The sequence below is a fragment of the Zingiber officinale genome, chromosome 3B, assembly GCF_018446385.1.
Source record: "Zingiber officinale cultivar Zhangliang chromosome 3B, Zo_v1.1, whole genome shotgun sequence".
Taxonomy (NCBI): Eukaryota; Viridiplantae; Streptophyta; class Magnoliopsida; order Zingiberales; family Zingiberaceae; genus Zingiber; species Zingiber officinale.
The window spans coordinates 132,336,717-132,364,086 of NC_055991.1; the positions used below are offsets into that span (position 1 = coordinate 132,336,717).

The 27,370-nt window shown below is 41.1% G+C and overlaps 2 protein-coding genes across 2 annotated transcripts; both read left to right on the top strand.

The window, feature by feature from the left end:
* The first annotated feature begins 447 nt into the window (after positions 1-447).
* On the top strand, positions 448-8,096 carry LOC121967829 (uncharacterized protein At3g49140-like). Its single transcript, XM_042518308.1, has 13 exons — positions 448-773; positions 2,359-2,472; positions 3,234-3,465; positions 3,999-4,101; positions 4,175-4,239; positions 4,333-4,440; positions 4,546-4,644; positions 5,253-5,400; positions 5,473-5,582; positions 6,460-6,612; positions 7,044-7,139; positions 7,671-7,771; positions 7,848-8,096. The coding sequence occupies exons 2-13, from the start codon at positions 2,396-2,398 to the stop codon at positions 7,903-7,905; spliced, it is 1,350 nt and encodes a 449-aa protein (XP_042374242.1). The 5' UTR covers positions 448-773; positions 2,359-2,395; the 3' UTR covers positions 7,906-8,096.
* Positions 8,097-18,335: 10,239 nt separating this feature from the next.
* LOC121967831 (putative metallophosphoesterase At3g03305) lies at positions 18,336-23,931 on the top strand. The gene is made up of 4 exons (XM_042518309.1): positions 18,336-18,717; positions 21,006-21,247; positions 21,654-23,228; positions 23,435-23,931. Exons 1-4 carry the CDS (start codon positions 18,453-18,455, stop codon positions 23,549-23,551), a joined length of 2,199 nt encoding a protein of 732 aa, XP_042374243.1. The 5' UTR covers positions 18,336-18,452; the 3' UTR covers positions 23,552-23,931.
* The last annotated feature ends 3,439 nt before the right edge of the window (positions 23,932-27,370 follow it).

A 27,370-nucleotide genomic window follows, 5' to 3' on the forward strand; every position in this document is an offset into this window, starting at 1 on the left:
GAAAATACAGACGCTTAAAGTTATTTAGCCTTAAAAGGAAGGAAATGCAAGTCTTATTAAATAATCTCTCTTAATTGTTGTAGAATGATATGCCTCATGCTTAAAATGTCAACCATTATATAAAACTCGAGGGGCGTTTATGTAAAATGTCTAAAAATAAAAGGCATTGAGAATAAAACAGAAAAAAAAAAACAAACTGCTTCACGATGTGTCTTCAGTCTTCCGTCCCTTTCTAAAAACATAAAAAAGAAAAGCCGACGCTTAGATAACGGCGGCAGCACTGCAACAGCGGGCGAATTCTTCTGGCGGCTGAGGCGACACCCCTGATCTCTCCTTCTCCTCTACCTCGGTAATCACTCCTCCCTCTTTTTTCTTTCGATAAGGAAACCGCACGCTAGAGCCATCTCGAGCTATTGCTGATCAGTCCAGGAAGGAAGGGCTGACGCTAAAGTTTTTTACTTTCCTGATTCTTGGCGGTTTTGGGGATTTTTTGTGGCTGATCCATCTGTAGTTGATTAAAAGAAGTTTTTTTTTTCGGCCTATCCTGTTTTTTTTTCCCCCTCGATGAGATGCCAATGAATCACAGTAAACTTCTGTGATTCATTGTTATTTGATATGATCAGATTAAAACTCTCTGATGGAGATATCGTCTTGGATTGGGCCTGACCTCCCGACTCACATGCCAAAGGATGAAGCCTCACGTTCTGAAGATCGACAGGATTGGGGGTTTTCGAGGAGTTGCATTTGATGATTGTGTTAGTCATTGAAGAAGCGTAAGTAGTATGAAATGAGGTGTTTAGTTCTCTTGGTTTGTCTTTCTATTGCTTGGATGGGTTTGTTCCCTCTTTGTATGTAGAGTATCTGGAAGAGGTGACCGCAATGTTTATCCAGGTTATCTTCTGCTTCCTGCATGTTACATATCGATCAAGTTATACATGGGAAACGGGGAGTGGGTATGCTCCAATTGAGTGGACTCATGTAGGGATATTAAGTAACATTAACTGAGAGAGTAGTCTTTGGACAAGGCAGCTTCTAAGTTGACAGTGAGACATTCACGAGGTATTAGTTAGGAACGACTAGAGGCTCATCGAGGCTATTTTAGGAGTGAGAGGGATAACTAGCATAACTTGTCTAGAATTAGGAGGGTTGCTTGAGCCAATTTATAAGGTAGAATCAGGTATGTCCAATAGGGTTTCCATGCAAGAGTTACCTTGGACCATGGGCTGAAGGATGAACCCTCATGCTATAGAGACCTGCAATAATTAACACCAAAGGTTGGAGCTCTAAAGGAGGTACATGATCTCACAATATTTTACTCAGTATAATAAGGAGAAGTAAAACCCTCTTTGTACTTGGAGACAATTGGAGGAGGTTACAACCTTTATATAAGTTGTTTGCTGCCTTCCCATCTATTGTGTATCAAGACAATTTCATCTCTATGGACGAACATTCCACTTCTTAATGACTGACGATGCTTGGTAAGTTATCTGCAGGAAACGATGGGAATTGGTTGGTGGCCTCAGTTGGTGAATTTGACTTGGAGCTGCTATGCAGCCATCACCTGGAGTATAATCCTTGGCTGAAGTAGATGCTAGGTGGGTGGTGTGCCATCCTTGGCAGAATCAGTTGATCTTTCAATAGTTGTCAGTGCTCTTCTTAGTTGGGCCTGAGGCTTTGAACGAGATTTATCCAGTTATCAGGCTACAATATGTGGGTATGCTCCTAGGTACACCTTTTTGAGGATGCACACAAATCTACCCAGATTAATATTCCTATTAGGCATCATGAGAGAGTGCCAGTCACTTTTCTAACCTATTCTTTTGCATCCTAGGAGGGCTCACAATATCTGCAACCAATGGTAGGACAGACCCAACTTAAATTCATTTTACAAAGAGAAAACACCAAAATGACATGATACAAACTGATTTCAGTAAACAGGTAACTGAACTCAATTATATAATTATTTAAAAACTGCACTAATCTTTTATGTTATAGAAAACAGTATTTTAGAAAGTTTAAATGTATATAATGTAAAATTATTTTTTAAAATGTCTAATTAGTTATATGTTTTTATACACAATGTCTTGTTGAAGTGAATGACACAACCCATTTATGACGTGATTGTTAGGATACAACATGATTTGAGAAATTGAACTGAGGTAAAAGAGCTATTTTACTTCATAGATACTTCTTTCGTCTATGGATGATTGATAAGATGAATTTTGATTTCTTATGTTACTGATTTGGGTTTTCCTACTTCAAGCTCATAGTCATTTTGTTGTTTATATTGAAATTTATGCATAATTTAACTTATTTTCCATCTTGTTTTTACTCATAAGTCATAACTCTTGTCTCCAGCATCTATCCACTGTGGTCTGGAAGGCATTGATGCTCCATGTCAACTGGGATTTCAGCTAGCTGGATCAACACTACTTTAGATGGTCGAAGAGGACCTGATCATTCACTCTTCAGGTGTGTTATTAATTCAAGAATGACTATTATATTAAATTTCAATACATAGCATCAATGCAGATTGAAGCCTCAAAATTTGGAGCAGGGATCAGCGGACCAGGCCCTGGTCCACTGCACTGATTGGAGGGATTCAATGGTCCCCACCTGCTAAACAGGTGGGGACCATTGAATCCCTCCAATCACTGCCCCTGGCCCAAGGGCAGACCAGGGCAGGCGGGACCAGAGGATCCCGCCTGCAAAATTTGTCATAGGCATCTGTGTGCTCCACCACTTGAGCTGGCAGGCTATAACTTCTGTTATTAATCAATTTATTTGTGTACAAAAATGTAAAACACAATGAAAACATTATCACTGTTAAGATTGGATGTTGCAGTGCAATCACAGTGGGAAATAAATGCAGCGATCAGAAAAATGGTTTCCTTTGCCTAGTTGAGTAACTGTCCTTAAATTCTTGTTCTCTCTCACTTTTGACGGGGTGCCTTGCTTTATCGAGACTGCCTTTTTTTTCTTTTAAAAGCTTTAGAGATGTGCTTGCCTTTCTCTCTGAACAAATGGGTGAGCCATGTTAAAAACTTTGGACTAGGGATAATTTACAGAATTTTCAAAGTGTTGCAGGTCCAACATAGTGCCTCATCAAATTAAAGTGATATCAACTACCCCACAGAATTGAAATAAAATAACACAGCATGAAGTTTTCTTTTTTAAAATAATCATATCTTATTTATTTAATTCTTATATATCTATATATATTTTTATCTCAGATGCAGGAGGGCCTACTTCACATTCATGCAATCTTATTGGTTGCAAACAGCAAATGAGTTATCTGTTTCGAGAGTTCAGGTTGCTGCAAATTACTCAGACTCAGTACCTGATTCATCTAATCATAACAGAAATCATGGATATCACCCGCTTGAAGAACTGAAAGAATGTGAGAAGAACAAAAACAAGAACATGAAGCTTGCAGATGCTGAAATAGCTAGAACAGTAGTTGAGGTACTAGTAGAGTTTAGGTGGAAAATCAGCATTGCGGACATGCTAGGTTTTACCTTTTTCTCTATAACGTGCATTTCTAATAGTGAATATTGATGCAAAAACGTGATAACGCTCATGCCAAACACCCCTCATCGCCGGCCCCACGGTGAGATGAAGGGAGGTAAATCAAGCACTGAGCGGATCCCTAAGTGGGAGGGTTACTTGCCGCAGCCGCGACTCGAAACCCTTGCCCATTGATGCGAGTCTACCACTTGGGTACCAATTCAGCTACGCCCCGGGGGCAATTTCTAATAGTGAATATGTGTGCATGGTAGGTGGAGTGTTCTCTATTACCATAGTATCATATTGTCTGTGCTGATTCTTGTTCTGCTTTTAGCACATTAGCACATTAGCACTTATAGTAAGATGTTTAATACTGGGAAAGTACAATTGTGAAGTTTCTTTTTGTGCCAATGCTTTAGTGTGCTGATCTGTCTATTTATGTTGGAAAATGTTTATGACTTCCAAGTTGTAACAATTTCTCTTCTTTTTAGGCTAATAGCAAGGCTTTGGTAATATTTCCTGGAGGGATACATAATGAACCCCATCGTCATGCTTCATGGGCAGAATTTCACTATGTCATTGATGACTATGGAGGTTGGGTTCTTGATTAACATCCTTCTTTGCTGGCACACCATGTTGATTAACATCTTACTTTTATTTGATTCAGATATATTTTTTGAGTTATTCAATGATGAAAATATTTTGCAAGATCCAAATGCAAGCAGTCCTGTGGTAGGCAATTTTTCTAGCACTAATAGAACATGGTTTCATAATTGTATTTGGAAGGGAAGTGCTACAATTTACCCAGTTGAATTATGTTTGCAGATAGTTCTGATAGGTTATGATTCCCCTATATATGGAGAAAAGAATGCAATTTTTGACACCCTTGAAATGGATGAAGAAGAGGGTATTGGTTTGCCCGAGTTCAAGGAGGTTTGTGCAGTCAAAATAAGCAGCTGCAATATAGCTGACTATACTTTATTACCAACTCTGAAGAACTAAAGCTACTGTAGTCTCATTTCTTTGCATCTATTACAGATTGATGATACAGAAGTAACTGATACTCTTATAAGTTGGGGCATGCCAGATACTCTGCGTTACACTCATCCTCTATATTTTGCGAAATGTCTAACAAAGGTATAAATGGACGAACTAATTCATAATTGGAATTCATTTTTCAGGCATTGCATACCTGGTTTCTGACCATTTGCTCACTTAGACATGTCTTTTTCATGTTGCTTTTTCCCTTTATTTATGGATCATTCGAGAGGCATTGTTCACTAATCTCTGACAGCAGTATTTAATAGACAAACCACATAGGTAATCTTGTGCCATATACCACTTTTTCTCCTCGCCCTTTTGTAATAGAGTAGCTCATATCATAGATTGGCAAAATCTGTAGAAACTAGAATTGGAATGACCTTCAATGGGTTTACCAATTGTTTCATTGAAGAAGTTCCTTGAGCCAATATCTAATTTTATTGGATGAATTATGTACTGATATGCCCTGTGAACAGATGGTAATACTGTGATTACATGTGTAATGTGTTCCAATGGTTCTCTTGGCAAGGTGAAGTAGGTTAGTTGACTTGGTCAAATGTTTAGTTAGCATGATCTTAGAAAACCTTTGTCAACTTGATGCTCTCAATGGGAGTAGATTTATCACGTTGCTTTGGATGAGAAATTTGTTCATGAATATGATCTAGGATAAACTCAATAAATTTTTTTACATGCTTTATGTACAGGTCGTCCAGACAAAATTTCAGAAGGTGGATTTACCATCAAATGGGCTTCAAATTTTTGGTTGTCTAAGACCTGCTTTAATAGATGAAGAATCTTATTTGAGGGGGTTATTTTACCATAATGAAGACAACTATATTTCAGATTGTCGAGGTAATTCATTCAAAGTCTTTCTTTCAACTATCTACTAGCTGTATGAACTGATCAGCTATTATATATGTGTAGATGGGGGGTTGCTGAATTTTAACACCAAACATGTTGGTAGGACAATTAGCTCAACATTTTATAAGCTGGAGATCATGACAATGGATTTAAGTTCTGTATATGGTGACCAGGCAAGTTCTGCTTTCTGTGATAAGTGGGATGAAAAAGTAATGATATTGGTGTTTTTATTAAGAGACATCTATTACATAGCATCTATAGGACTAAACATAATTCTAAAACAAAAGGGAGTAAACCTATTACACAACTCTACACCCCCTTTAGCTGGAGGATAGAAACTATATATGCCCAACTTGTAACAAAAACTAGAATTCCAAAAACATAAACTGACCAAGACATGATCATGATGAAAACATGAAAACAATCTAATTCAAATCAGCATGTTGATAGATCCACACATTGATAGAGAGAGGATGAGGTGAGATCTGAACAAAGCCAACCGCAAAGAATGAAGAGGGGATCAGCAACTGCTCAATAATCAACACAATGGAAGTTGTGCAGCTGAAGATGCAAGCAGGAAACTGCTTAGCTGAAGATGCAAGTAAGAAGAAAACTGTGAGGAGGTTGTTTGCTACACAACTGAAATACATAGAGAAGGACTAGGAGGTTTCATAAAGACTCCTAAGAGACAAAAGACTAAAGAAGCTGCATGGTGCATGGAAAGCTGTGAGCTCTGGATGAATAAATGGAGGGTTTGCATCCTAGCTCAATCAGAATAACTGGCATTGGGAAACTTGGATATCTTGTTGCCTCTTACATAGTATATATAGGACTAGCTTATTACATAGTATATATAGGACTACATAACTTCTAAAAACATTTATTGAGACTAAGCCCACTACACAATTCCTAATAACTCTAATAAGTCAACACTGGTTTAACAACTATGATCACTCAGAAATCTGGTAAATGAATCTTCCTTCCATCTTTTTCTTGATTATCTTTTCAAGTCCAGTATTCTTAAACAACATTGCTCTTCGATTCTTGCAGTCAATAATTAATCTGCAAGATTTTCAAGATGCAGAACCTGATCAGCTTGCAAATTCTGCGTCAGCAATTATGGAGCGGATTAATGAATATGGAGCACAGAGCAGTGTTGCTCTGAAAGCTCTCTGTCGCAGGAGGAAAGGGCTTAATGTTGAGGTGAGAACACACTTTGCAGGTTCTATTCTGGTTCTCCATTTGTTAAATGGTTTGTGTCACAGATCTCCTTTTCTGATTATTGTGAGAGACATCCTTGACTTTGGCAGATTGGAGTTTATAGTTATTGGTTACTTTTCTTAGATTACTTTTATGAGGGGTGCTATAAGTCTGTTGGATTGCTGTCTAACTTGTAAAGCAGCTTCTGAGAGAGAATAGGTCTAAAGTTGCTGAGAGCATACGGTGCTTAACTATAATTCGTTGGAGTTGTCTTTGCGTGCTATCGCTTGAATCCATTTATCAATTATCATGTCATCCTGACACATTATAGAGATGGGTTTTGAATCTTCTTTTATGTTTAAATTTGTGCACTGTTTTGAGTTATTGTTCTGGATGAATTTGAATCTCTCTTGACTCACCTTTTGTTAACTCAGGTAGCAAATCTCATCGGTGTAGATAGTCTTGGCATAGATGTCAGAGTATATTGTGGGATGGAAGCTCGCACTCTTCGTTTTCCATTTAGTGCTAGAGTAAGCATTTTCACTTAGGGAACCTATTTATTTATCTTAACATTGCTGTTTCCATGTATGCTTCTGCAAGTTAAGTTAAATTTACTAATCGCATTAGCCATACGATTTCTTAACTACTTTATACAATATCCTGAATGATCTTCCTTTTGCTTCTGTAATTGAATTTGTGTAAATTTATCAATGTTTTGGTATTTTTACTATGAGCGTTTATTTCATGTCAGAGATAGTTTGCATAGATGCACACAACTATGCATCGTTTTGTAGCATTCTTCCGTGAAGTGACTTAAGCATCTAAATTGATTTTCTTTGACCTGGGATAATGTCATAAATTAATTCATGTACGAAGAGTCTCCATTCAATTCCATGTTAGCAACAGTGTGGAGGAATAATTCCTCTCACAAGGCTAGTCATTATGGAGACTTGGATTTCTTACTCCCACCCCAATTTAGCACAAGATGCTCTCTTAGTTTGCTTTAAATAATCCTGCTTTACTACCTTATGTTTTCAATTTTGTGCCGTTAATCAACACAGGCAATTTCTGAAAGTGCTGCTGAAAGGAAGATCAAGAAAATGCTTTTCCCACAGTATCACAGGAAAAACCTAAGAACTGCCACAGATGAGCTTAGGGAACTGTAAAGTCGAAATGCCTTCTCTTTCATGAGCAGCAGCCTTCATCTTGAACAAGTTAATCTTTTTTTCATGTGAAAGGTCCTGTACAAGGAGCAGACGAGCAGTGCCCATTTGTTGCTTTGAAGTTGAATTTTGAAATGGAAGCATATGACGAAGACATCCATGGGCGCGTAGAACGGATTTACTGAAATAATCAGATCATTACCAACTTGACATTTGTGCGATCTTGTAATAAATAAAGTTAGTAGCACACATGCTGTCAATTGAGGGAGTAAGCACAACTGTTATCACATTGTCTGCAATTAAATTTTTTTATTTTTATGTTAATTATTATTTTTTTCCTTCTGTAATTTGATGAGCTCCAAGAGTTCGTATGAAGTCATGGAATCGATTGTCTTATTTTTGTTCGTGGCCCAATAATGCCTTTTTCTTTTGGTTAGAGATTAATGTCTCTGATTATTAATCCTTTCAAAGATGGACGTTAAAGTAGAGAATTTAATAGACCACATAATTGATTTAGTTCCACTCCCATGTACACTATATCAACCAAATGTATCTGAACAACAAAATAAAATAAAATAAAATCAGAACATTAATCAGGAGATTCCTGTTGCTCCATTATTCTTCATCTCTTGTGTAGGCTAAATCCACACGAGTTGCATCAAGTAAACCATCTGTGTTTGGGGTGACCTACTAAGTATAAAAAATTCAATCTGTTTGTGGTTAATCAATTGAAGTGGTTACCTACTATTTGTCATTGGATTATATATATTCATCACGTTTTTCGCTCATAGATAGTTGGCACATTGCTTCAACTTGATCTTAGTTTTACATCTGTTTTTTAGAATGATTTTGTACAAAAGTATTATTACTATTTTGATGTTACATCGCAACTGAACGCAATTTGGTGGTTCTTCTTCCTTGTCTGCCTACTGCTCTGTGGCAAAAATGACCATATAACCACATCACCTTTATGTCTAATATCTCAGTCGAAGCTTGCTTTCAGGCTAAATTTTAGCTAAAAAAAAGAAAGAAAAAGAAGAAAAGCTCATGCAGGACAATAATAGCCCAAAAGCCATCCTTCTTCAAGAACAAATTGTGAAAGGCAAATCTAACACAGGTATGAAAAATACACCAAACAGAACAAACATTTGTATTAAGTATTCCAAACACCAGTTTGAATTCATCCAAAAGAACATGTATGCTTTTTTTTTTTTTTGCTGATCACCTCCAAATGATCCACTTCAAGGTTGCCTCATATACAAAACTGTCCCTGGCCCGATGTCGTCGGAGTCGTCGATCTGTGGGTTGTCTTCCAAGATAAAGATGTTATTGCACTTCACGCTGATGGTTTGCAGTGTATCGCCTTCCTCGGCCACATAGTACTCATCGCAAGGCTGCTGCTGCTGCTCCTCCCTCGGTCGCCTTCCTTGGCCGTAGACGAAGAAGGCAACTTGCAAGATGAGAAGAAGAGAGACCAACCTCAGTGCTACCGTCTTCATTGCCTCGGTGGTTACGTCTTTCGACCAATGGCGTGAGAGGTTTTATATGCGATGATAAGGTTGGGCAGGTGAGCAGTTGACGACTCGTTCAAATGTCTAGCTCACAAGAGTTGACATGGCTTAGGAAAGTCACCGATAGATTGAGGGGAAAGGTAACTGCAGTCCTTTATATTCTAGAAGGAAAGTCCAAGGCAGCAATGAGTTTTGCTGGTTGATCACGCTTCTAATTGTAATTTTCTCTTCTTTTCTTTGCATTATTGTGGTCGCAATTACCAGAATCAAACCAAACAAGACCAATTAAAATGACTGGTACTAATTGTAAAGTCGATCTTCGTGTTAGATTCGACTGCAGGGGACACATTAATTATGTATTTGTAAACTTCTGTAATTTGCTATAATCATGATTAGGAAGTTGGACGAATCGCATGGAGCAGTTCCAAACGAACACATTGACATGCTCCCTCCAACAACTCACCTTCATTAGAGGATGGACCTTGACATTCATTATCATAGGAACTCCAAAAGTTACAGTTTGATTTCCAAGTCTTCGGCGCTGCTAATCATGGAGTGGATGACTTCCCCCCTATTCACCCACTGGAAAAATTTGAAAGTGTTGTTGGAAAAACTTGAATGGAAATATGATGCGTGAGTTTCAGTCCCACAAAAAAAATGAAGTCTTTCGGTTGATTTAGAACAAAGAGGGTGAGAATCCAGGGTCCGGATGACATCAATCCGAGGGGTCTTTTTGTGAACCCCATTATTTGTAACATTAGTCAGATAACTTATTGGCCAACATACAAAATAAGGAAGGTTACCAGCTTACCTACACGCCATGTGGCAAACTTACCTGTTCGCCACGTGGCAAACTTACAAGCAAGCCACAACACGTGACAAGCTTGCAAGCAAGCCACAGCTTGCATGCAAGCCACAACGTGGCTTGCTGGCATGTTGGCAAGCATGCAAGCCACGTTGTGGCTTGCTAGCAAGTGGCTTGCTAGCAAGCATGCAAGTCACAACATGGCATGCTGGCAAGCATGCAAGCCACAACATGACTTACTTTGCTCGTTGTGCTTGAAAGCAGAACAAAGGCTGAGGTCTATATAAGACCAGTGAGAGGATTGAAGCAGATTAAAAAAGAGAATAACTCAAGTGATCTTTGAGTGAGAAAACTTAAGTGAGCTTTGTGTGAGAAGAGCACAAGTGAGCACGTGCTTCTCTTCCTCCTTGATTCCCCATGTTTCCTTCCCTTATGTTGTGCACTTCTTTTGCTGAACAGAAATAGTGATAGTTTTCGGATCTAGTTCAGATCGTCACGACAACCAGTGCTCGATTGTGCTCGTGATCTTGTCGTTTTATCCTGGGAAACAGACGTCCACCTAATCCTCTGAGCACCGCGGAGGGGCCGAAACTGTTTTAAGGAGACAGGGCTTTGCTGGACTCGGCATCCACTCTAAGTTCGTGTTGCAGCTCTCGACATTTTGTCAGCAACTCTCAGCAGCAACGTGGCGCCGCTCAACAATACACGGTGTCCGCAACTCATTTAATCGGCGCGTGGCTCAGCTCGCTAGAGTCGACAGTTTGAGATTATCTGCTCAAACCTACTTGATTGTAAGTTCTTGTGACTCTGGTACACACTCAGAAGCGTGAAAAAGTGCGTCTGAGACGATCACACAGATTGTAACGGGTTTACTCCAACAAAACTTAAAACAGATTCGTTCTGTTACCATGGCGGCAGAAAATGTTGAGATGCAACAGGCTCAACATGTGCCGGCCTTCTCCACCCCAATTGGGAATGTGTCAATCAATCATGGGGAAAAGCCAGAAAAATTCACAGGAGTGAATTTCAAGCTGTGACAGCAGAAGATGTTCTTCTACTTAACCACGCTAGGTTTGGCACGTATCTTGACCGAGGAAACTCCCAAGGTTGTTAAGGGTGTAGATGAGGTGAACACTCTCCTTCTGATCGACAAATGGAACGATTCTGAGTTCTTCTGTCGAAACTACATCCTTAACAATCTTGCCGACTCACTCTATCTTGTGTATTGTGAGATAAAAACGACAAAGGAACTGTGAGAATCTCTGGACAAGAAATATAAATCGGAGGATGCTGGGGCCAAAAAGTTTATTGTTGATCGTTTCCTGGACTATAAGATGAGTGACTCGAAGTCTGTAATCAGTCAAGTCCAGGAGCTTCAAGTACTCTTACAAGAAATTCACTCAGAAGGAATAACTCTGAGCGAAACCTTCCAAGTGGCAGCTATCATCGAAAAGCTACCAACTGGCTGGAAGGACTTTAAGAATTATCTGAAGCACAAGCGGAAGGAAATGAGCCTGGAGGAACTTGTTGTTCGCCTTCGTATAGAAGAAGACAACAAGAATTCGGAGAGAAAACTGTTCTCTCAGGTTACTGTAAAAGCCAATGTTGTTGAACATGGACAAAGCTCAAAACGGAAGCATCCAAAATCTTCCACGACGCAACCCAAAGGACAAAACATGAAAAAGAAGTTCTTAGGGAAATGCTACAATTGTGATCGTATGGGTCACAAGGCTTCAGACTGTAAAAGGCCAAAGAAGAAAAAGCCTGAGACCAACCTAGCAGGAGAACAGGATATGGATCTTTGCGCCGTGATCTCTGAGGTGAACCTAATAAGTTCCAATCCTCGACAATGGTGGATCGATATTGGAGCCACCAGACATGTGTGCTGCAGCAAGGAGCTACTCCACAACTTCGAAGAAGTCACTAGAGACAAACTGTTCATGGGGAACTCAGCAACCTCGGACATAATGGGCCAAGGAAAGGTGGTGCTGAAGATGACCTCAAGCAAGGATCTCACTCTGAACAATGTGCTGTATGTTCCGGAGATTTGAAAGAATCTCGTATCCGGATCACTATTAAGTAAGCATGGCTTTCACATTGTCTTTGAGTCAGACAAAGTTGTACTGTCCAAGAACGGAGTGTTTATAGGAAGGGGCTATGTATATGATGGGCTGTTTAAACTCAATGTAATGGCCATTAGGCCCAAGATAAATAAAAATGAAAGCTCTTTCACTTATATGCTTGAGTCTTCGTGTTTGTGGCATGGTAGACTAGGACATGTTAATTATGATGTGTTGCGTAGATTAATAAACATGCAAAGCATACCTACATTTCACCTTGACCCAAAACACAAGTGTGAGATTTGTGTTGAAGCAAAAATGACAAGATCATCCTTTTAACATATTGAAAGAAATAATGAACCACTTGACCTAATCCACACTGATGTGTGCAACCTAAAAGGTACACCAACACGTGGTGGTAATAAATACTTCATCACTTTTGTAGATGATAATACAAAATATTATTATGTGTATCTTCTCAAAAGTAAGGATGAAGCTATAGAGAAATTTACTATCTATAAAAATGAGGTTGAAAACCAACTTAATAGGAAAATTAAGGTGGTTCGAAGTGACCGAGGCGGTGAATATGTGTCACCATTCACTGAGTTGTGTGCTGAACATGAGATCAGACATGAAATAACAGCTCCATATACTCCTCAGCAAAACGGAGTTGCTGAGCGAAAGAATCGAACTCTTAAGGAGATGATGAATGCTCTTCTATTAAGCTCTGGATAGCTAGAGTTCATGTAGGGGAAGTTGTGTTAACAACTAATTACCTTTTAAATAAGGTGTCTCGGAAGAAAATAGATAAGAGCCCTTATGAGTTGTGAAATGGAAGACAATCGTTCTACAAATATTTACGAATGTGGGGGTGTCTTGCCAAAGTATTGATACCTAATCCAAAAAGGATTAAGATAGGACCAAAGACTGTTGATTGCATCTTCATTGGCTATGCACAAAACAACACTGTGTATAGATTTTGTGTGTATGAGTCACACATACCGGAGATATACAAGAACTCGATAATCGAATCGAGAAATGTCTCATTCTTCGAGCATGTGTTTCCATATAAGACCCGGGAGGATGCTAGCTCCTCAAAACGGGCAACCGAAACACCAGGTGAAGAAGAAGATGATGATGACGAGGAAATCGTGGAGGTTGAGCCTAGACGGAGTAAAAAAGTTCGGGTAGAAAAATCCTATGGATCGGATTTTATCACATTCATGTTGGAAAGTGAGCCTCGAAGTTACTCAGAAGTTGTAAACTCTTTTGATGGACCTCACTGGAAAGAGGTAATTGCATCTGAGATAGAATCTATCTTGCAAAATCACACTTGGGAACTTGTGGATCTTCCTCTGGGAAGTAAACCATTAGGGTGTAAGTGGATCTTCAAGAAGAAAATGAAATCAGATGGTACAATTGATAAATACAAGGCCAGATTGGTAATCAAAGGATACCGATAACGAGAAGGCCTTGATTACTTCGATACATACTCTCCGGTATCTAGAATAACTTTCATTAGAGTATTGTTGACTATCGCTGCTTTATGGAATCTCGAAATACATCAAATGGATGTAAAGACAACCTTTCTAAACGGGGATTTAGAAGAGGAAATCTATATGGACCAACCTGAGGGGTTTTCTGTGTCAAGGCAGAAAAACAAGGTCTGTAGATTGGTGAAGTCATTATATGGTTTGAAACAAGCACCAAAGCAGTGACATAAGACATTTGATAATGCCATGAAGGAATGTGGCTTCAAGATCAATGAACGTGATAAATGTGTCTACATGAGAACCATAGAGATTGACTATGTCATCTTGTGTCTCTATGTAGATGACATACTTATCATTAGGAGTAATGATAAGATAATCGAGTCCACTAAAGATATGTTGAACTCAAGATTTGACATGAAAGACATGGGTCTAGCTGATGTGATTCTAGGAATCAAAATTCTTAGAACGACAGAAGGACTTGTTCTTAGTCAGTCCCATTACGTGGACAAGATTCTTGAGAAAATCACCAAGGGTGATACTGCGTTGGCACGAACGCCGATAGATACAAGTCAACATTTATAAAAAAATTGAGGTGAAAGTATCTCGCAAATAAAGTACTCTCGAGTGATTGGAAGTCTGATGTACTGGATGAGTTGTACACGACCAGACTTAGCCTACACAGTAAGCAGACTGAGCAGATACGAGTAATCCCAGTATTGAGCACTGAAAAGGGATAACAAGAGTACTGAGGTACTTAAGGTACACTCGTGAATATGGACTGCACTATACAAGATATCCTGCTGTGATCGAAGGATACAGCGATGCAAGTTAGATATATGATATACAAGACTCTAAGTCTACGAGTGGATATGTCTTCACTCTAGCTGGTGCAGCCATTTCCTGTAAATCTTCTAAGCAAATCGTAATAACCAGATCCACGATGGAATCTGAGTTTGTAGCTCTTGATAAATGTGGTGAAGAGACTGAATGACTACGACAATTCTTAGAAGATATTCCACGTTGGCTAAAACCTGTGCCGGCGATTTGCATAAATTGCGATAGTCGATCAGCAATCGGTCGAGCACAGAGTCATCTGTATAATGGTAAGTCTAGACATATACGTCGTAGACATAATACCATTAGACAACTACTCTCAACTGATGTTATCACTATTGACTATGTGAAGTCAAAGGATAACTTAGCGGATCTGCTAACCAAGGAGTTAAATCGAGAGTTAGTTGCAAGCTCATCACAGGGAATGAGCTTGATGCCGTTGTCAGCAATCAGTGCAGAGGACACCCAACCTATACTAACTGGAGATCCCAAGAACTAGGTTCAAAGGGCCAACTAATCTGCACTGACTAGACACACTGTGAGTAGCCCAATGAAACAGTGACCAGACCAGGGTAAGCCGATAGACTTTTAATGATCAAGAAGAGTAAAGTGTAACTCTTGAGGGATCACCTATGTGCGAAAGAAGTGAGGTCGCTTCAAAAAGAATCGAAGACACAATTCTTAGAACTTCTCACAGAATCAGACATGTTCATGGCCAAGAACGAACACACTCATAAGACCTAAGCTATATCAGGGAGAGTCGTGGGTACACCTCTGTCCATACTTACACCAATGGCCGAACAGTTCAAAGACTTCTCGTCTACTAATCAGCCAGTGAGCAAACAGAGTTTACAAGGGAATGTTCAAAGGGTAACACCTACCTATCCTATACTCGGGTCAACTGTCAAAGACTATCACACATCCTTGTTTTCATTCATGTGGGGGATTGTTGGAAAAACTTGAATGGAAATACGACGTGTGGGATTCAGTCCCACAAAGAAAGTGAAGTCTTCCGGCTGATTCGGAACAAAGGGGGTGAGAATTCAGGGCCCGGATGACATCAACCCGAGGGGTCTTTTTATGAGCCCCATTGTTTGTAACATCAGTCAGACAACTTGTTGGCCAACATACAAGATAAGGAAGGTCGCCAGCTTACTTGTACGCCACGTGGCAAGCTTGCAAGCAAGCCACAACGTGGCTTGCTTTGCTCGTTGTGCTTGAAAGCAGAACAAAGGCTGAGGTCTATATAAGACCAGTGAGAGGATTGAAGCAGATTAAAAAAGAGAACAACTCAAGCGATCTTTGAGTGAGAAAACTTAAGTGAGCTTTGTGTGAGAAGAGCACAAGTGAGCACGTGCTTCTCTTCCTCCTTGACTCCCTATGTTTCCTTCCCTTCTGTTGTGCACTTCTTTTGCTCAACAGAAATAATGATAGTTTTCGGATCTAGTTCAGATCGTCATGACAACCAGTGCTCGGTTGTGCTCGTGATCTTGCCATTTTATCCTGGGAAACAGACGTCCACCTAATTCTCTGAGCACCGCGGAGGGGCCGAAACTGTTTTAAGGAGACAACGCTTTGCTGGACTCGGCATCCACTCTGAGTTCGTGTTGCAACTCTCGACATCCTGTCAGCAACTCTCAGCAGCAACGTGGCGCCGCTCAACAATTCACGGTGTCCGCAACTCATCTACTCGGCGCGTGGCTCGGCTCGCTAGAGTCGACATTTTAAGATTATCTGCTCAAACCTACTTGATTGTAAGTTCTTGTGACTTTGGTACACACTCAGAAGCGTAGAAAAGAGTGTTTGAGACGATCACACAGATTGTAACGGGTTTACTCCTAACAAGTGTATGCATACAGTGTCACCTAGAAGCCAATTTGTCCCAGAATTCGATCTTGGCTATCGAATTGTCCACTGTGTTTTTACAGTTGCACCAAACCCAGGTCTCCAAAATTTACATTTGAATTGTTTATATAACCTTAAAAATTCTATTATATCATCTGACATCTCTTAGTTGCATTAAAGGGAAGTCGTCACTGATGAATTATGAGGAGTCTCTAGGTGGGGTCTGATTGTCAATAGATTGGAGTAGGTGACCGTCAAAATTCAAGATAGGTGCAATTTATCCCGTGTACTTTTCCCACACCGATCAGCTAGAGTCGATCGGGCATCCCAGAGGTCTAGCTCCCCACTTGGATATCACAGGAGTTCATTCAACTTCCCACTTAGATACCATCGGGGTCAATTCTCCGCTCCGTTACTTACAAGACTTTGCTCCCCATCATATTCTGATCGGCTAATGCTGACTAGACGCCATAAGGGCCCAACTCCTCACTCAAATACCATCGGAGCCCAACTTCCAACTCCGCTACTTACAGCGCTCTGCTTCTCATCATACTCTGATTGACTAATATCGATCGGACATCTTAAGGGTCTAACTCCCTACTCAGATGTCATTGGGGTCCAACTCCCCGCTCAGCTACTTATGAGGCTCTGCTCTCCACTATACTTCGATCAGCTAATGTCATTCGGAGATCCTATGGGTTTAGCTCTCCACTTAGCTACTTACAAGATTCTACTCCCCTCTACGCTCCCAGTAGCTAATGTTGATAGGACATTCTAGGGGGCTTAGCTCCCCACTCAGTTGTCATCGGGGCTTTGCTCTCCACTACGCCGCGATCAGCTAATGTCGATCAGACATCTCAAGGTCTAGCTCTCCGCTTAGCTACTTACGGACCTAGTCATCCCAACAAGAAATTGAGCTCCTTGTCCTTGACCCATCTCCTTGCTAGCGGGACAGACGACCAATGACCCATTATACTTTCTAGCCCATTAACCCACTTAGTTATTAATATTTTACATGGGTTTGTCAAGAAGACCATATCCTTGCACAAATACAGGATACTTCTCTCATACTTAACGATGAGACTGCTGGATACACTGGAAATATAACGATTAGATATACTGTCTAGCAGTGATGCCTTGTTAAAGCGAGGATTACAGATGTATTATAAAAGGGATCCCTCTTTGTTGGTACATGTACATAAGTCCAATAGCCTTCTCCTGATATTCCATTATTTTCTTCTATCTAGGGTATTGACTTAACCATTGGAGTAGCTGCATTAGGGTCCTCTTGTTGGCTTACTGACGATCTTCTTCCTCCTACTTGTGCACATTCTCAGCTCGAAGTCTTCTTCCAATCAACCTTCAAGCTAGCTCACTGATAGTTCACTTCTCACCGCTTCCAGATGGATTAGTCACCTAACGACCCTTCCAAAATGATTCACTTACTTTGAAAGAGAGTAAATCACATAAATAATTGTACTATTGCAACTGTCGTTTACATAAGGAAAGCTAAATACCTAACAAAATATTTTTTATCAACTAAAACTAAAAATTGATCGTAAGATTTATTACATCAAACACCTTAATATTTTTTTCCCAGTTATTTATATTTTATGTGGTCCAATTGTTCAAATTGACTCAAATTAGATGGAATAATCTGTTTACAAGACAAAACTTATATTAGCTGAATTGTTAAACTAGTATCCTTATTTTTTTTAAAAAAAGTTTTAAAAAAAATCTATCATATTTAAAATATTTTAATTTTAGCATCATTATTGTAATTACGAAGTGACTGTTATAATATATAAAAAATTAATTTAAATTGCTTAAAAATTTTATATATATTTGATAATTAGTCCTTGATTTTTGCCATTATTTATAATAATTTGTAGCATCAAATTAAGCTAAAATGGCATTTAAATTAAGTCGAAATCGAATTAATATTATTGGTTAGGTTTAATTAATTTTTAACACGGGTTTCGTCGTCTCTTCATTTTTTCCATATGTAGCTCTTGTTGACCTCTGGCGAGTCGCTGTGCTCGTTTTATGGCATTGCCCTCCAAACACTTCGCCTTTAACTTCTTCGCTGTTTCCTCTCTCCTCAAGTTGTGCTCGTCCTCCGTCCCACCTCCATGGATGGGCTAGACTGGGCGTTCCTCCTCCTCGTAGTGGCGGCGACGCTTCCCCTGACTACCGGGGAAGACTCACCACAGACGGGAAGGGGGCGGGTCATCGAGGTGGAAGGAGGGCCCAGATCGGTCGTGTGGGTGGTGCAGCTCTCCGATCTCCACCTCAGCGTCCACCACCCGGAAAGGGCCTATGACCTACAGCGCTACGTCGGCCCCGCCCTCGCCATGATTAACCCCTCGCTCGTCCTCATCACCGGCGACCTCACCGGTAATTTTCCCCCTTCAAAGATTTGTCTTGAATGTTGCCGAGGTTTTTCTTCGTGAATGTGTTATGATAAAAGTGGGGGTTTGATGGTGCATCAGGCGGCATTGTTTCTAGAAAACTGTTGCTTGGTTGGTTTTGATTAGGTTGGTGATCTATAACTATGAATTTGAAGGATGACTATACTATCAGAATATAGGTCAATTCTTCAAAATACAGTTCTGATTTATTATATTTATTGCAACGATGCCCATTTGATCTGGGTATCACACTTAAGATTTTCTGATCAGTCTCCACAACTACTTGTTTTAGCCGACCTCACTTAGTGGGGTAAAGGCTTGGTTGTTGTGGTTGTCGTTGCCTCTACAACTACTTGTTTTGACTACTCCATTGTCATTAAGATGCTGATCATTTTCCTATCTTTGGTATTTGGTAAGCTAATGTAACTGAACTACGAATCCAGCAGAGGGCATAAAGTATCTATCATAACTCAAATTGAGTCGACTCTCAAATTTTATGTATCAAACATGTTTTAGCTTTTGTTATGTAACCCACTTTTTTAAAATTTTAGACTGTTATTAGCAAGATACTAGATATAACCCTGATAAAGATGACTGATAAATCAATTGAATTAAAGGTACGAGGGGTGAAAGGAGACTAAAGAGATAATTAAAAAAATACCTGAACTATTTGACTATTACTACCACTATATTGTTCTTCATAGAGCTCAACAACATATAATTTCATGATGCTAAGCCAAAATAGCTGAGACCCACATCCCTATTGTAATTCAAGATTTGGTTTCACCTAGATGACCAATTTTTTTTGTTTAATTTATTTGATACTCCTAGCTACCACATAGGAGAGCTTAAACTAACCTTGTGATGCACTAGCATTATTTGTTGGCTTAACCAATTTTGATCAGGGTCTATGCAAAGTCTGATTATTATTGCAAATGTACGAATTGTTTTTCTTGTTTATGATTACTAGATCTTATAAATGTCTGGCTCATGAGTTGAGTTAAGCTATTTAATGTAGCAATTCATCACTTGATTGTACATAATAGAAGAGGTATAAGATGCCAATCCTAAATATTTATTAGTCCTAACCAAAGAAGATAAACTTTCTTGTTTTTCTATCATTGCCATCATCGTCAAATTTGAGTCTACCCAAACTATTTGAGATTGGTTACAAGAATTTTATTGTTCCATTAAACCGTTTGCAAAGTTATATTACTAGTAGCATTCAAATTAATTCAATTACTTTTTTATAGTACATCTGTATAAGCTAAGACACATACAAGATTGCCCCCACAAGTGTGATGCAGTGGTAAAGCACTTAGGGGAACAAATAAGAGGACTAGAGTTCGAATCCGAGTAGGGAGGTTGGCCTCTAAGTGTGCATAAACTGTGCTCTAGATTTACCTGGTAGGTGAAAGGGGGGAAGGCCGTCTACCTCCAAGATTAGTCAAGCGAAGCTTGGACATCTGAATTATCAAAAAAAATAAGACACATACAAGATTGTGAGTGGTGGGGAAGAGATTTATTTAACCTTCCAATCCACATTCCGAGCCTAGTGTGGGGTAGGTCAAGAAGCATGGTGGGTAGGGATGCAATGAGACCCAATTATTGGGTATCTGCAGTTGTCAGTACCTGCTTGTTGAATGCTGATTTGAATTTGCTTAAATCTGTGGATACCCACACGTATCCACATATGTTACTCATTTAAATCTTGTACTCACGGGTTTGGGGGCCATTTATCATCCAAAGTGGACATTTAAATGGTTTCTGGTACCAAAAATTTAAATGGCTAGGGGTTTAGATAGTGCCCAAAAATGCAGGTACCTACCTTCTTGTAATACCTAGTGTTGAATTTAGGGCAGGGCAATATTAACTATATTTAAATATATAAGATAAATGATTAAAGTATTGATGCTTACCAAACTTTATGTGGGGCAATTTAGGAGAATTGAGTGAAGCATACATGGTGGTTTAGGGAGGGCAATAATATTTAAAAATATCTACATGATTGAAGTATACATGTTCACTAGATTTTGTATTAGGGAAAATTGAGTGGAACATAAACTCCTTGTCCCATATACGTATAAGGTGGGCTGACAACAACTAGGTTGGGTTGTTGTTGTGCACAATGCGCATTCATTTCATTTTTTTTAAACAATTCTACTCTGTAATAAATTGCATTTTTTCAAGTAACTAGATTAGTGATTAAACATTGAAACATGGCTTTTTTTTTTCAGCTAACTAGAAGGTTTTATCTGTTTCTCTGTCTACCAGATGGGAAGAGCAAAGATCTATTGACCATGAAGCTTGATGAGGTAGAGTGGAAAGAGTACCAGAATGTTGTTGATAATATTGTTCAAAGAAGTGGACTTAACAAGGACATCTTCTATGACCTTAGAGGAAACCATGATTGTTTTGGTGTACCAAAAGCTGGTGGTGTTTATGACTACTATCACAAGTGCAGTATAAATGCAAGAACAGGGCGAAATGGAAATGTCCAGAGCGTTACATTACAGGTTAGGTCACCAGCATATGTTATCACCTTTTAAGAAACCTCTGTTCCTATTTATTTTAATGATGCTAATATGTTAACCAATATTGTCATTGATCACCTTAAATTCCTCATTTGCCCTTTTGATTGTGAGCACAATTTTGAACACTCCTGTTATTCTTTCTATACAGCAGTAGACATTATTATAGAAATGACTAATGAGAACACTGAAATCATGTGACTGTTGGAAAAATTCATTATGTTGGAAGATGTAAGATATCTAATTTTTTCAATATATATTGTATTTTTCTTTATATTCATTCAAATGCAGATAGTGTCATAGTCCAGAAAGTGTTTCTTGTCATAGAGTTGTAATGTTGCAAATGTCTCTTGATAGAGTTCAACTTGATTGAATTTTAATTCAAATGTAGAATGGAAGATGGAGGCATCTTTTTGTGGGCTTTGATAGCACGATGGAAACTAGCCTTCGTGGCCCAACAAATGTGTTTGGGCATCCAACTGACCAATTACTTGCAGAGATAGATTTCGAACTTTCACAATGGGATGATGAATCATCAGCAACAAAAGTTTCTTTTGGGCACTTCCCTTTGTCTTTTTCAGCACTAACAGATACAGGAAAGAGTCTAAAAGATGTATTTCTTAAGCATTCTTTATCAGTTTATCTTTGTGGGCATCTTCATACAAAATTTGGCAAAAACTTGAAGCGCCATCATCAATTAGATCATCTGGTAAATTATTTTCAGTTGAACATTCATCAAGGATTTCCAAGTAACAAAGATAATCAAAATTGTTCAAGCAAGAGCATTTCCCCCAACGAATTTTGGGAATGGGAGATGGGCGATTGGCGTTGGAGTAGAACTATGAGAGTATTGGCTATCGATTATGGTCATGTTTCATATGTTGATATAGATTTCAGATTGGGATCAAAGGATACCATTATATTGCCTACTTTTCCTTTGGACTCAAGGTTTATGCAAAGAATCTCATCAATCCATGATTTCAAATGTCAACCTGAGAGAGGCTCATCTTATGAGTTGGTGAGAACTCTAGTGTTTTCAAAACAGAAGATCGTGTTGGTTTCTGTTAAGGTATATGACACTCATTATGGAACTCCTAATATAGTGCTTGATTCCTCAATGGAAAGGATTGAAGGCAATGGAACTAGAGGTGATCTCTATGTGGCTCCATGGAACTGGAAAGCATTTGCAGACCCATCTCCTAGCCGTTATTGGCTGCAAATAGAAGCTTTAGACAATTTTGGTAAAACCAGTTACAGTGAACTGCGACCGTTCTCTATCAATGGTCTCACTGCACAAGTTAGTTGGACCTGGAAAGAATTCTTTGTAATGGGTGTTCAGTGGCCATTGATTTACCAGCCTGCTTTTTGGGCCGTCCTCTCATTCATGTTCTTGTTAGTTGTCGTTCCACAAGTGTTGTTTCTATGCTGTAATAAATTATTCCCATATGAGTATGTTAGACCAACAAACGCAACGAGTATCAAGGAGCATCTAGTTGATGCTGGATTATTGGCTTTGATGGAGTTCCCCAGGATAACCGAAGTATGGTTGGGGCTCCTGTTATATTTGTTCTACTTGTTGTATTTCCCTTGGTTCTTTGGACATGTATTCGGTGAACTTAACACTAAAGCTTCTATGAGTTACCAAGGTTGGTCTATTCCAAATTCTGACAAAAATCCTAATCTCCACTATGTAGGGATACCTGATATCATGGTGGTTGTGCTGCCTCATCTTTGCTTTGTTGTTCTACCAACTATTTTGGTTGTTGGAGCAATGGTTGTAGAAAGAACAACATATCGAAAGTATTTCCTATCACTCTCTGGCAAGAAGGATGATGACTTCTCTAGAGATAAAAACAGGCAAGCAAAGAATGTGACTTCTGGCTATTCACATCGAATATGGCATGGAAGGTGGCCTAGAAAGTTACTACTTCTGGTCACTGCTTTAATTTTGTGGAAGCACTTGAAGGTAAATCTATCTCATTCTTTCATTTTATCCTTCTATCAGTACCTGAAACATGAAACCATATCATCCTATAAACTAAGTTGGTCTCAGCCGGCAAGGCTGCAGTTGGTTAAACCACAGTTTGACTTGGAAACAAGTGTGCTTATTGCTATCCAATTAATATTTTTCTAAATAATTCTCACAGATTGTTCCTCTTAATTCAATTGCAGAATTGCAGAGCTCTGGTGAGGGCTTATGATATGAATCCTTTTATCGATTCTCCTGTCTATTGCTTCGTGATCCCGGTGCTGCTAATATATGCAGTCTACAAGACTTCGCCAGTGTAGACTCCAGGCACAACATTCTTTTCTAGTTCAAAGATACATGGACCGAGCAACTCGAATCAAGGGAACCACAAGTGGCTTGTATATTGTTCCCTTCAATATGCTCTATGACGATGCTTGGTTTTGATTCGGTAGTTCAACAATTACATCCATGGCAAATCCTCAAGGTTTTCTATGTTTTTTTCTTACAGAAAACAATATTCTTTCCCCGTCAAGATCCTGTGCTTAACTCAGTTGGAACTTTGAGAGGGTACAACTGTCTGTTAAACATTTGTTTCCAATAGTCAAGAATGCTAGTGGGCCTTAGGTTTAACTAATCCTGTAGGTGGACGATGGAGCCCCATAGGTCATAACCTCCAAGCGGATTCATGTGCAGCGATCAACTTCTCAGATTTTTTTTTCAACCAACTTCAAAGATTTTTTTCACTGGATGCTTGGGAATTTTTGCCTCTATACCATTGTTGTTGAATCCATTCAAATTGAGTCAAATTAAAAAGTAGATGTATAGGGTCAAAATGTAAAGGACATCCTTGATCATCTGAATCATCAAAACAGTATGTGATTCTGTCCGAGCGTTGAGTCGATGGACACTGGGGACGTGGCGTTCTCCGCTGTCTCCGACTAGTGATGTGAATCTCCGGCGAACTTGCAAAGAAACCGAGCCGGGAGGGGCTTCTCGGCGACGACCCTCCGACGCTCAAGTTAGGCAGAGAAGAAGAAGAGCAAAGTAACGCTACTGTGGCTACAGTGATCAAGATTCACATACCTCCGTCGAAGTCTGGGGGTCCTTATATAGGAAGGACCCCGGGGAGGCGCGAACACGCTTCCCCAAACATACCTCAGTAGGATTGTGTCAGAAAAGCATGTCTGGCGTCATTCCGCAATCGTCCGAGCATATTCCGGATGTGACGGTGGAAGCTTCCACCGTACGATACTCTGTCCGCTCCGGCCGCCGACCATGCTGTTTGTCGGCGGCAGGTGTCTCGAGGATGAAGTTACCCGTTGTCCCTTTTGTCTCTTTGCGCTCTTACCTGTTCCCGGGCCTAGCGGACCAGCCGCTGGGCGCTCATGGCCTCCGGGAATGCGCATACCTCGGCCCGGGCGGGGAAGCCCTGCTCATGTGCTCGGATGGAATTGTGCCTTATTGTCCTGTGGCTCGGCCGAGCGGCCTGTCCGCCCGGCCCATAGACTCTTTCTCCTTGAGCATCGAAAACCTGACCCCTGGTCGGGCTGTCTTTCGTCCGGTCCGGGAGATCCTTGGCCGGATGTCCGGTCGGCCAGGTGCTCGATCGGCCCGCCACTCCGCTCGGCACGACCTCTGTCCGCTCGGCACGACCTTGGGGTTGACCCTCTTGACCATTGATCTCCACGTGTCGTTGACCTCCCGTCAACGAGGGTCCCCCGTCCTTACCACCGGATCACATGCCCCCCCTCAAGTCTAGTCGAAGGAGGCGCTAAGTCCGACTGACTGGACTATCGGTCTGGCGACGTGACGACCGTTCTGTATCTGGTGAGAATGTCGTTCGGCTTAGAACCCACTGACACTTAAGAGTTCGACATGCCAGTGGATGTCTTGCCGACCCAACTTCGGTCAACTCCGATGTCCTCCGAATTTCCTTGGAACTCGTGCAAATCCCAGCCATTAAGGCCGAGCACACGCCTTTGCCTACGTAATGGCAGTCATTAAATGCGCCCAATGGGGTGATGCCACGTGGCCGGGCGGCCATCATCGCCTGCTCGAGCTGTCAGACTCGATGTGGCCCCTGGCGCTTTGAATTCAACGGGCAGATGCATTCCTCGGATCCCGTGCCCTGGATCGGGCTGTCCCTGCAGCCCGAGCCTAACCTTTATAAGGTCGCTTCCTCCTCTTCCGCCGCTTCCGTTCTATCGCGCCCGTGCTTTTGGAGGTTCCCTCTTCGTTCTCCGGCGAACTTATTCTCGACATTCCGGCCCTTCGCTCTCTTCTCCAGTCGTCCTCTTTTCTGTAAGAACTCTTTGCTTACTCCCTTTTTATTTTCTTCGCGCTTTTTCATTGCATTCCGGTGGTGTCTGCGCATCGTGGGTACTGTTCCGTTCATCTCCTCCGTTGCCTTCTGCTTTCCCTTTGTCTTGCATCCCAATGGCAATGGCTAGTTCTTCTGCCCCTTCTCTCGGTCTTTGATATCAAACCATGGAGAGTAGGTTTGATTCGGGAGACGCCTTTAAATTACTTAATACCTACGAAATCCCTGATGACCATAAACTGATTCTGGCCGAGTCGTCCGACTGGCCCCATGACCCGCCGACCGGCACTGTTATCTTCTTCCGCGACCAGTTCGTAGGCGGCCTTAGGTTTCCGATCCACCCCTTTATCTTAGAAGTTTGCAACTATTTTCGTATTCCGCTCGGCCAGCTTGTTCCCAATTCCTTTAGGCTGCTGTGCGGCGTAGTTGTGCTCTTCCGGGTACACAATATTCCCCTTAAACCCCAAATCTTCCATTATTTTTACTACCCCAAGCAGTCTGAGTTGGGCACCTTCCTGTTTCAAGCTCGGATCGGTCTAGTTTTCTTTGATAAAATGCCTACCTCTAATAAGCATTGAAAAGAGCATTTTTTCTTCCTGCGTTTTCCCGAGCCACCATCCTTCCGGACGAAATGGCAAACTTCGTTGCCGACTCCTCCCGAGCTGAAAAGATACCGGACTGAACCCGCTTTTCTGCATGCGGTAAACTTGCTAGCCGAGTTGAAGCTAGACATACACAAGCTGCTGCCCGAAGGGATGATGTACCTATTCGGATTAAGCCCGATCCGAACGCAGCTTCCGAACGGCCCGAGTAAGGAATAACCTTCTCTCCTTTTCTTGGCGTCTAACTGATTTCTTTTCTTTTTCTTGCAGCCGAAACTATGATGAAATCAGTGGTGTTTGGCCTGCTGAAGCGCAAGGCCGACGAGATAGAAGCGGCTGCCGCGCCGGAGGCGGAGAAGCTGGGCCTCGCCCCGATCGGCTCTCACGAAGGCGAGAGTGAAGAGGTACGTACGGGGGGCGAGACGTCGGCCGCGCGAACGACCACCCCCGATGCGGCTGGGGAGAACGCTCCACTGAGCGCGCCACCGGCCACTCGGCCTGAGGAAGCCGGTTTTGATGAAGATGAAGTTACGTTGGTTGGGCGTAAACGCCGCCGAATGGGCACCCCCACCCGCTCAGCAACCTCCGTCATTCACATTTCCGAACAGGCGGACGATCCCCCAGCTCCTGCATCTGTAGAAGCGCTATCGTCCGACCAGACTCAATCTCAAGGAGACTGGCCTGTCGACCTCGTCGCCGCTCAGCCTATCACCTCGCTCCCTCCAACTCGCCAGATAATCAAGCGCTCTCTCATCCGCTCTGAGCCGGTCGAACAAACTTCTGCTCCTTCCGCGTCTGCCCAGTCCACTTCGGGCCGACATAGGACTATCAAGGCTCTTCTCCACCTGCCGACTGAGGAATATTTGCGCAAGGCTGACCAACCATCAAGCCCCGAACACTTGATAACCATTCGGGGCCCCCTCGCAAAAGTTTGGGAGGACGCTCGAGCGCGCGTGGGCTTGATGCCACCTGGGCTGCTCAGCAACAACCATCTGCAACAAGTTATTGGGGTAACTTCCACAAGCTTTTTCTTCTTATACTCCGTTTGGTATTTTACATTTTTAACTGAATCGCAGCACTAGGTCGAGAGTATAGCGGTGTGCCACCGCTTAGCTTTCCTCGAGGAGGAATTCAAAAAACTCAAGGTCTCTGGGAGGACCCCTCTTCAAGTCCCTTCCTACGCCGAGCTGAAGCCCGATCTGGAAAAGGCCAACAAA

Excerpts from the sequence above, each read along its gene's own strand:
- LOC121967831 (XM_042518309.1), top strand. The coding sequence starts at position 18,453 with ATGGATGGGCTAGACTGGGCGTTCCTCCTCCTCGTAGTGGCGGCGACG. Across the intron at positions 18,718-21,005 it reads CATCACCGGCGACCTCACCG|ATGGGAAGAGCAAAGATCTA; the intron begins GTAATTTTCCCC and ends TCTGTCTACCAG. Across the intron at positions 21,248-21,653 it reads TCCAGAGCGTTACATTACAG|AATGGAAGATGGAGGCATCT; the intron begins GTTAGGTCACCA and ends ATTCAAATGTAG.
- LOC121967829 (XM_042518308.1), top strand. The coding sequence starts at position 2,396 with ATGTCAACTGGGATTTCAGCTAGCTGGATCAACACTACTTTAGATGGT. Across the intron at positions 4,645-5,252 it reads TTGCGAAATGTCTAACAAAG|GTCGTCCAGACAAAATTTCA; the intron begins GTATAAATGGAC and ends CTTTATGTACAG. Across the intron at positions 6,613-7,043 it reads GGAAAGGGCTTAATGTTGAG|GTAGCAAATCTCATCGGTGT; the intron begins GTGAGAACACAC and ends TTGTTAACTCAG.